The sequence below is a fragment of the Pholcus phalangioides genome, unplaced genomic scaffold (genome assembly GCF_987345545.1).
Source record: "Pholcus phalangioides strain wild (caught in Gottingen) unplaced genomic scaffold, Ppha-v1.0 ptg000018l_1, whole genome shotgun sequence".
Classification (NCBI taxonomy): domain Eukaryota; kingdom Metazoa; phylum Arthropoda; class Arachnida; order Araneae; family Pholcidae; genus Pholcus; species Pholcus phalangioides.
The window spans coordinates 10149595-10159867 of record NW_028301611.1 but is presented as its reverse complement, the minus strand read 5'-3'; the positions used below and the strand labels follow the sequence as shown (position 1 = coordinate 10159867).

The following is a 10273-nucleotide window of genomic DNA, read 5'->3' as shown; positions in this document are numbered from 1 at the left end:
CTCCAATAACGGGCAGTTCGAGGGGAACCAATCACAAAGTTCGAGGGCCGTTTCCGGATACTCTCATTGGCTCGCGGAACTTTCAAACGGACCAACGGGAACGAAGCACCGCGAAATCAAGTGGAAAAATGTAAAAATGGCGTCTTTTTTTTTTGCGTTTTGTTTTTAACTTTGCGTTCCAATGCGATAGTTATTGGATAGCAACGAATAGGACGGTATCAGTTGCCAGGTTGTGACGGCCACTTATCGTTGGTGGTTTGACGCGAAGCCATGAAACCTTCGATATATTTTTCTGTTATCGTCCTGTTGGTGCTTCCGTTCTTCGCCGAGTGCCAGACATTCCAATACAGCCGAGGCTGGACCAATGGCAAGAGACAGTATCGTGCCGTAGCCGTACCAGAGAGGCCTTTGCACTCAGACCGAGAAGGGTTGAGCACGGGAAAGCATAAACGCCATATGGTAAGATAATGTGAGAGACACTTGTGACTCTCATTACTTATATGATTGGTAGTGTTGGAATATTCCGGCTGAGATTGCGTCGAAAGCAATATCTATAGTCTTAGTACATAGTTTTACATTGATTCGAAAGCAGGGATACAGTCCGACTTTTACAATCACCCCGCTTATAACAGTTTGCGGATGTCCTGCCGGCTTATTTAGCGAACTGGAGGTGCTCGTCTTTTAGTCATTGCTTGTGAAGTAATTTTAATTAGTCAGGTGTGATGCCATACAGAGTTTTAACTGTATTACATATGGCATTACTGACCAAGGCCGTAACTAGGATTTTTGCAGCCCGGGGCAGTTGCTCCCCTGCCTCCCCTCCTAGTTATGGCCCTATTACTGACGATATTTATTTTCAACCAGATTTTTCGAACCAGAACTTTCCCAGATCAGGCATTTCCATAAAATTTAGCTGACCGGATATTTCGATCAAATTTTCCTGACCAGAACTTTCCTAGGCCAGACATTTTGATGATATTTTCCAGATCAGGCATTTTGATGAAATATTTTCCAGGCTAAGACTTTTCCGGATCAGGAATTTTGATGAAATATTTTTCAGGCCAGACATTTTTACGAAAATTTCAATACCAAAAATTTTTATGAAATTTTCCAGACCAGATATGCTGATGAATTTTTCGGGATCAAAAATTTCTACTAAATTTTTTGCAGACAAGAAATTTTGACGAAATTTCCCAGACCGGAACTTTTTCAGGTCAGACGTTTTGATGAAATTTTATGAACCAGAAATTTTGATGAAGTTATCCAGATCAGGCATTTTTTTTATGACGTTTTCCAGACCGGAACTTTTCCAGATCAGGGATTTTGATGAAATTTCCCTGAATGTGCCGTTGATAATGCTATTCAGCCTAGTTCGTTATCTTACCACAACATTCTTGAGGTACCTCCACAGCATTACAAACCGATCCGTTGTTGAACATGCAGTTTCGAGCTTCAAACTCGCAGCATAGTGACTCTCAAAGTGTGCGTCACGGCTCCTAAAAGCTTCACCAACTTTTGTCAGAGGCGTCGCAATTGATTTGTGTGCTTATTTACGCTTTGAAGTAGTTCTTTTATATGGGAAAATGTCTATAAAACAATTCTAGAGATCAAATTGAACCATGAATTGGGCAAGGGAGCCGAAGGTGACTAGAGTTTGAGAACCACTGTCGTAGCACAACAACATATTGAACGTAGGTGTTTGCTTTGTGACTTCATTTAAGTGATGCTTCCATGAATTATGAAATTTTCCGATGTTAATTAATTTGTCATTTTTGTGCCTTTTGGCTGACTACTTTCTTTTTTTTCCAAACCGAGCACAACTCAGGTCTATCGCCATAGGCAATTTACTACCTAGTGAGTTGTGCCGGAAGTGTAAGTGTGTGTACCTAACAGTCTGAGTGCGTATCTAGTGTTGTGTATGATTTTTCAGTGCTGACATCTATATCTCAGAAGTGAAGTGAGTGATGTGTAGTGACTGAATATTTGTACTGTTTGTAGGATTGTTGCTCTCTGTGGCGAGACTTTTTAATGGGGAGATTGGCTCGCATTTGCGCCTCGAAGTTGGGAGCCACAGAAAACCAACTTCAGCCGACCACCACTGTGGTGACGGTGGGGCTCGAACCTGGGTCCCCGCGATGCGAGTCCGTCACTATGACCACTCGACCACCACAGTCGGCTTTGGCTGACTACTGAACAACCATTTTGCAACTTTTTTCAACTGTTTCCATTCTGCGAGCAAATTTCCACGTGTTCTAAGAATACAGAGCTACCTATCGGTGAATTTTTTTTCCCCCTTCACAACCAAAATTTCATCGCTTCAGGAACATTCATGCGAATTTTAAAGCCATTATGATCACTTCTTCTCATATTACACTGTTTTGAAATCACATCAGGTACTTTAATTTAGAGACTAATCTCAACAACCTTTAGAATATTTAGCATTTTCTCTACAGCAGAACGATTGCACATTAATTTTACATATGTATGACATTCAATTTCAGTACTTTGAATTCTTCATTCACCTATAAGGTAACCTCGAACACAGGACCTCTTTTCACTTGAAAGGTCCCTGGGCAGAGGGAATTGTACATTAGAAAGCCTTAACCTGAGAAAAAATGTCTGGCTTTTCAACAAAGGTATTTGGTTTAAATTTGAAGCCCAAAGCAATGGGGCCCCATGCAGAAATTGGTTCCAGCTCGAGCAGTCCCTTCCAAAAGCGTTTGTTTTATAAAACAAATAAACTTCCTCAGCGTCACTTTCATTACTCGAGCTGTTCTGTTTTGGTACATGAGGCTTTTATGATCATTTTTGAACGTGTGGCAATATTGTTATCAAACTTTTTCCTTCAAAATACGACATAGAACACAGGGCCGTCATTTCAACTTTTTCCAGGGGGGAGCAAACTTTTTCTGGGGGGGGGGGGCAAAGAACATGTACTCAATATATTTATAATTATATATATATATTATATACCATTTTTAGTGTATTTTCAAAAGCCGGGGGGGGGGCCAACGTTCCCCCCTTCCCCCCCCCCCCCCCAATGATGGACCTGACATAGATAAATCATCTGTTCCTCTCTCTCTCTCAAACTTTTCCATAGTGACGAGTTAACGGCAAGTAAACGAGGGCTTGCGAACATTGCTATCTATGAAAGCTGGACGGGACGAAAGAAAAACGACGATTCAACTGGAGTGACGACTTATTAGGGTGAAGACTCTCTTAACGAGGTTTTACTGGAATTCTAATTCTATCTTCATTGATTAAAGGCAGGGCCGGTCGTTGAAAATCTGTCGCCAGAGGCTAATAATAGTTTGCTGCCCATAAGATACGACTATCCGAAAAGAATTTACTTCCTTCAGCTCTATCACCTTTATACAGTGGTTCCCAAAGTGTTAGTCATGACTCCTTTAATGGAGGGGGGGGAGGTAACGTTTGTGATTTAAGGAGGCGAGATATCTCGTAATTGCCGCTGAAAGAGTTAACAAATTTAAGGGATTGTTCTGTTTTTTAAAAGTGGCACTACTGAAAAACGGTGCAAAGGTAAGAAAACCAAAATTTTCAACGACCTGCTCCGCGTATTTGTGGAGCTAGCTACATGAGTTGGAATTCTGTGGAACCCTTGCAAAAACCGGAAAAAATGGTTTCGCTGTTTTTTTTTACACACCAGCTGTAGTGAAGCCATACAAGAGTGATAGGTATCTATGAAAACAGTATTTTCTGTATATTCAGAAGAAACAAATTGTAGCATCAGAGTAGAAAGTGGAAGAACCATATCACATCTTAAACTTGAGCTTATAATTTTGGAAATTTCTGATTTTATCGAAAAAGTCCGCCTTTATTTTGAACAAACAAGCTTGATGGACCAGGGGTTTCAAATTTTCCCGTTACAGCACTAGTAATTGGTGAAACTTTCTGTTTGATGAATTTCTTTGTGTCAGCTTCCTCTGTTTTGGAAATACTTTACCTTAAAAGTACGAATAAAATCGAATTTCCACCATTTTTCTCAGAGAGCGCAAGCTGATAGAGCCTTTTCATTTCAATGGATAGAAACAACAGATATGTCTGCTAATTATTAGAAAAAGGTTTATTTTTGTAAAATGAATACATTAATAGAGATATTTTGATTATGCCATTCACAAAATAAGATAAATAAAAGTTAATGCTCAAAAATAGCCTTCAGATTTAGTTTAGACGCTGCAAATGTTTAATACATAGACTTAATAAATGAAAAATCGCCAAATGACAAGAGAATGCCAGTATAAAAAAACAGTTAATTTCTGACAACGTGTGTTGGCATTATTGCAAATGTGATTACCGAGAATAACAGTCCTAAATAATGTTTTTCGGACTGTCCCGAAACTTGATTATCCCGTTTCGTGCTGGAAGACACGTCAATATGAAATCATATTTTGTGTTACTCTTAGACTCTGATTTAGCAACAATCAAATATAGAAAATTTCAGGTGCAATGCCAATTTTACATAGTCGTGACCTAGTGACATTTGACAAAATCTGACAATGTTTTATTCATTAACTGTATCTAGTAAAGATTTGCAGCGGCAAAACTATACCTGAAGGCTATTTTTAGCATCTATTTTTTTTTTAATATATTTCGAATGGCATAATCGAAATACCTATTCGTGTAATCACTTTTAATGAATAGCTGACATATCCTTAAGTTGTATTCACTGAAATAGAAAACTGAATAGGCCAGCTAACCGTTTGCCCTCTCTGAGAAAAATGGCTGCCAAAACGGCAGAAATTCGATTTTCAAAGAGCAACTTTTAAGCTAAAATATTTCCAAAAAGAGGAAGCTAACACAAAGAAATTCATCAAACAGAAAATTTCACCAAATACTAGTGTTGCAACGGGAAAATTTGAAACCCCTGGTTCTTCAAGCTTATTTGTTCAAAATAAAGGCGGACTTTTTCGATAAAATCAGAAATTTCCAAAATTATAAGCTCAAGTTTAAGATGTGATATGATTCTTCCACTTTCTACTCTAATGCTACAATTTTTTTGTTTTGAATATACAGAAAATACTGTTTTCATAGACGCCTATCACTCCTGCATGGCTTCAATACAGCTGCTGTACAAATACTAATAATAGCGAAACCATTTTTTACGCTTTTTTCCAGGTTTCCACAAAATTCAAACTCGTATTGCTCCACAAATATGCAGAGCAGGTCGTTGAAAATTTGAGTATTTTCTGACGTTCGCACCACTTGTACGTGTGTTGAATTTGGAAGAAAAAATACGAGTCGGTTATGCAACTAACTCTCTATTCTTTGGCCGATTTGTTATGGAATCAATCTTTTCCCGTTTATTCCGAAATTGTTCTTTCTGTCAATCTTTTTACATAACTTGAAATCAATCATTTCATTAACTATTGAATCATTTTTCCATTTATTCGAAAATGGTGTCTTTTTTCATTTTTGGGTTTTTTTTTTTCATTTTTTCTGAAATTGTATCTTTCTACAATTCTCAAAATTAATAATGGGCCATTGAAGAAATTCCACATTTTTGACTCAAAAACAAACTGATCAATATATTGAACTTCACATTTTTGAAATAATCTCGCACCCTTATGAAGGGAAAAAAATCCATAAATATCTATATTTCTTTAACTAGAATTGTTTCCTCCGTGATCGCCGGACTAAGTCACCATGTTGATTAACTTGGATATGGTTTGTGTCAGGGCTGGACAGGCCCAACATGCCCGGGACATGTAAAAATTTTTACCGAGCATGTATTTTTTTCAATTACATGCCCGAAACGGGCACTAGGAAAAACCAAAAAATTAAAACACTTTTCGTGTTTTGGTTATCGGGGTCGATGCGAGATCAGTCATTTTACGACTTACTACGACAATTTATTGTAAAGGTGCGTAATAAGGCAAATAGGGTTTTTTTTTATGGCATATTAAAATAGAGCGCGTTCAGAAAGCTTACTGGGCGGGGGGGGGGGGGGCAATAATAATATATGGCATATGTAAAATGAGCACTTCGTTCGAATCATTTTCAATTAGAGGTATGTTTTAATAACTGGTTAAGAGGAAAAAGGCTTGAATAAGGACTTCCTGGACATGCTGTTTATTAAGGTTTGTTGATGGTACTTCCTAAATAATTGTTATTTAAGAGTTGTGCGCTAGTTAATCGTATTTAGCTTCCAGCTGGGGCTGTGTTAGGCAGTTAGTATAGTGAATGCATTTTAATCTATTTTATTTACGGCCTTTAATATTGTTACGAAAATTGTGTAAATATTTCTTATTTATCGTTTATTGTTTTTCGCTTTTAAATGGTGTAAATCATAGTTTCCCAGCCTTTTTTTGTCCCAGCGCCCCCTTCTTCAGAAATTTTTATCTCCCATCGCCCCCAATGTAATCTAACCCATACGATCCTATGTTACACCCGTAGCTTCTACCGCCAACCTGGAACATTCCATCACCCCCAAGGGGGCGTTAACGCCCACGTTGGGAATCACTGGTGTAAATAGTCATTATCTTATGTAAAAACGAAAATGACTCATTTTCCTGCAAATCGTGCCAAGTTGGCAGTGGACTTGGTTAAGGCGACTTGATAAGGGTTATCAAGTCTCCCTTATTCTAGTGGCTATAAACTTGGTGAGTTTGGCGACAGCACTGACGTTCCGATGACGTCATGGTGGCAAGAGAAATTTCTAGAAAGAATGGGATTTTTTTTCACATAAGCTCGATGGATCTCACGAGAATGTAAGAGAAGTTTCTCGAGTTTCTTTCCCCTAGTTATAAGGGCGCGCCAACATAGGCGGAGATACGGGGAGAGGCGTGGGAGTCATTGCCCCCCCCCCCAGCGTCAAGTGGATTCGACTGATCTAATGTATATGAATTGACATCAGCATCATCATCGTGCCCCCTTCCCCCAGACTTCCAAGTCAATCTCCACCTATGCGCGCCAAGCCATTACCTCCTAGAAATACAGTATCTCTAGGAGGTAAATGTTGCAGTTGAGAGAGAAGGCAAACCCTCTTATGTACGCTTGAGAAGCCGTCTGTCAAAAGCCTCTCTGCTTACCGTGTATAGTGAAATCTCCGCTTGCAAACACGTGTAAATAGCTGTTATAAATAAGTCTGTGACGTACTCCATGTTGTTTCATCCTTTACTCATTTCAAGGACTTGTGTGAGAGGCATTATCGAGGACAATATTTTGCTGCCTGGTGCTGTTCTCGTCCCTCGCACCTGTCCAAGTCCGGTCCTGGAACGTAAATCGGCTAGGATTCCATAAGCAAAATGTACAGTAACTCACCGACTTTCTTTCAGACACTAACAGCGAGGAAAATTATAATCGGCTTACCTTAGATTTTGAATTCGTGATCGCCCTAATTTTTATGAGGATCATAATCAATAGTCGAAAAATTGATAAATTTGGCCCCCAACCTAAAAACAATTTCTGACAAAAGAGACAGTGAGAGACAAATAAGATTGAGAAAATCCCTGCTGGTTTTCATCATATCAACAGTCACGGTAGTGATAAGGCAGATTCACAGGTGATGATTTATATTAGAAACTTTGTGTGTTTTCACTATGATTTTTTTTTCAGGAAGATTATGCGAATAACTATTATATAAAGCTATTGCGTGTTCTTTTTAACAATGAGAAATGAGTTTTGCAATGAAATAAGTAAATCCAGTGTTATTTTCGGGTATGTAAAATATCGATTCGGGTATGTATTATTTTTAAAGTCACATGCACCCGACGGGGAATGTAAATTTTTGGACATTTGTCCACCCCCGCTTTGTATGTCTCTCAAACCCACCGCTGAAGAACGGAGTGAACGACGTGATCCAAAAAGCCTCACTGTAATTACTTTTGAAGAATTCAAATTCACATCACTTTACGAAGTTTTAAGACGAATCTTTCCCTGCATAAGAAACGTCCTCTCCATTTGTCAATACAAGATTCATCGAAAGACTGGTTATTTGTGGAGATGAAGATTACAAGGAAGAAAATTCATCACTGCCCCCACGGGGACTCGAACCCCGGTCTCTCGCTAACAACATATATATACTGTCCAAGGTTGAAATATTCTATCTGCTTCCATAGCTTAGATGGTAGAGCACTCGTTCTAGCGAGAGACAGGGGTTCGAGTCCCCGTGGGGGCAGTGATGAATTTTCTTCCTTGTAATCTTCATCTCCACAAATAACCAGTCTTTCGATGAATCTTGTATTGACAAGTGGAGAGGACGTTTCTATATGCATATGACCATCTGATTGGCCTTTTTCATTCACGAACTATTAGTTGATTGTTGGCGCCGTCCATGTACGGTGCCTTTCAACATATATATATATACGCTCCAAGGTTAAAGTATGCTATCTGCTTCCGTAGCTTAGATGGTAGAGCACTCGTCCGGGGTTCGAGTCCCCGTGGGGGCAGTGATGAGTTTTCTTCCTTGTAATTTTCATCTCCACAAATAACCAGTCTTTCGATGAATCTTGTATTAAATCTTTCCCTTCTATTTTCCAGGTCGAAGGCGGCGGAGCTATAAGGACTGTGACGAACCATCTAAAGATTTGTCCGCCGCATTACATCCCATCGATATTGAAATCCCATATCCGATGCTACAGTTCGTCGAAGCGAAACAAGAAGAATCCTTGAAACAGGTAACGAGGTTCCACTGGCATCAAACGATTCCTCAAGGACACACTTCTGCCTCCCCCCCCCACCCTTTTATGATTATGGTTCGAGCCAAATCTACTTCTTTCTTAACGTCAGAGGAAAAACGAATCGCAGACATTGAATATTTCTCTGAAGATTCTGAAGAAAATCGAAACACAGAAGAAACAAAATATTCCCATCAACCATATCTAGTTCAAATCAATTGTGTTAATAAACGAAGTCATTTTGAGATGAGGGAATCATTGCTGTTACGTACAACGCACGATCCTAACTAAATATGGAAAACAAATAGCATGTTGTATTTGCGTACATTACATTTTTTTTGGTCTAATTATGGAAATAAATATTCAATATTTAATTTTTCACGGTGTGAAATTTATTTTGGTACACAAAAGTCGTTTTGGTGTTCCAGATCAGTGGTTCCAAAATGGGGGCTGCTTGAACTCTCAGGGGTCCGTGGTGGCTTATTTACTGGAGGCCCGCGGTCCTATTGTAGAATTATAAAAATAAATAAATAGCAAGTTGAAAAATAAAATACAATCAGTGAATTAATTAAAAAAATAAGTTTTAATTTACGTGCAGAAGCACAGCTTCAACGTTGACGGACAGCAGTAGCAATATTCTTGTGATTTGACTAAAATTGTACTTGTGGTGCCATCTCTCGATAGGAGTATGGAACGTTGTTTTAGCTCTTTTGGTTAAGCCCACTTCCCACCACATCCGGAACCAGACCCAGGGTGCGATAATTTAATTGCCGCTCTAGTGGCGCTGTGGTAAGATGGTCGTCTACCACTATGAAGGTTGCTGTCGTGGTCCCACCGCTGCCAGCGTCCCTTCACGCTGGCTGTGGTTGCCCAAAGCATTTTGCGGTTTATGTCGAACAAAGACACTTTTTACATTACCTTTTACCTCAATTATCGTACCCTGGGTCTGTTTCAGGACGTCGTGGGAGGCGTGCTTTACGGTCCAGTAGATGACATTGCTATCACATCATATTTGCTAATACTGGATAGAATATCCTTCACTGTTCAAGAAAATTCTTGCTGATAAATGGCTGTAGTCTCTGCTGCTAGAAATGGCGGCCCATGGCAGACACCAAGATTTACGAGGAGTTCCGCGAGTAAAAATAATTGGGAACCACTGTTCTAGATGGAAACCGAAACGAAAACACACTGAATAAAGATGAAATTTTTTGTCCTTAGGTACAACAACTTGATGTCCATAAGGACACACCCTGATGCAAAAGTGCAGTTTTCATTAAAAAAAAAGTTGTTAATAAACACTTCATTGGTTCATAAAGTTTTCATGGATAAGTAAGTATACACATAAAATAATGTCACGTGATTATACAGTTGAATCACGTTATAACGAACTCCAAGAGACCAAAGAAATCACTCCGTTATAACGAAATTTCGTTAAAAAGAAATTCTGGGTTTTTGCATTGTTCCTATGTAAAATTATCTGGGGGATTAGAAAAAGTGTTCGTTAAAACGAGATTTTCACGATAACGGTATTCGTTAAAACGGGATTCGACTGTATACCGTTAACTGGGATAACTTCGCCCAGTTTTAAAATTCAAATTTAAAGTTTTCATTCAACCAGTTGGTTAAAAGTCTAAAAC

The 10273-nt window shown here is 39.0% G+C and overlaps 1 protein-coding gene across 1 annotated transcript; it reads left to right on the top strand.

The window, feature by feature from the left end:
• Window positions 1-208: 208 nt before the first annotated feature.
• Crz (Corazonin) lies at window positions 209-9010 on the top strand. Its single transcript, XM_089247900.1, has 2 exons — window positions 209-459; window positions 8500-9010. Exons 1-2 carry the CDS (start codon window positions 271-273, stop codon window positions 8629-8631), a joined length of 321 nt encoding a protein of 106 aa, XP_089104026.1. The 5' UTR covers window positions 209-270; the 3' UTR covers window positions 8632-9010.
• The last annotated feature ends 1263 nt before the right edge of the window (window positions 9011-10273 follow it).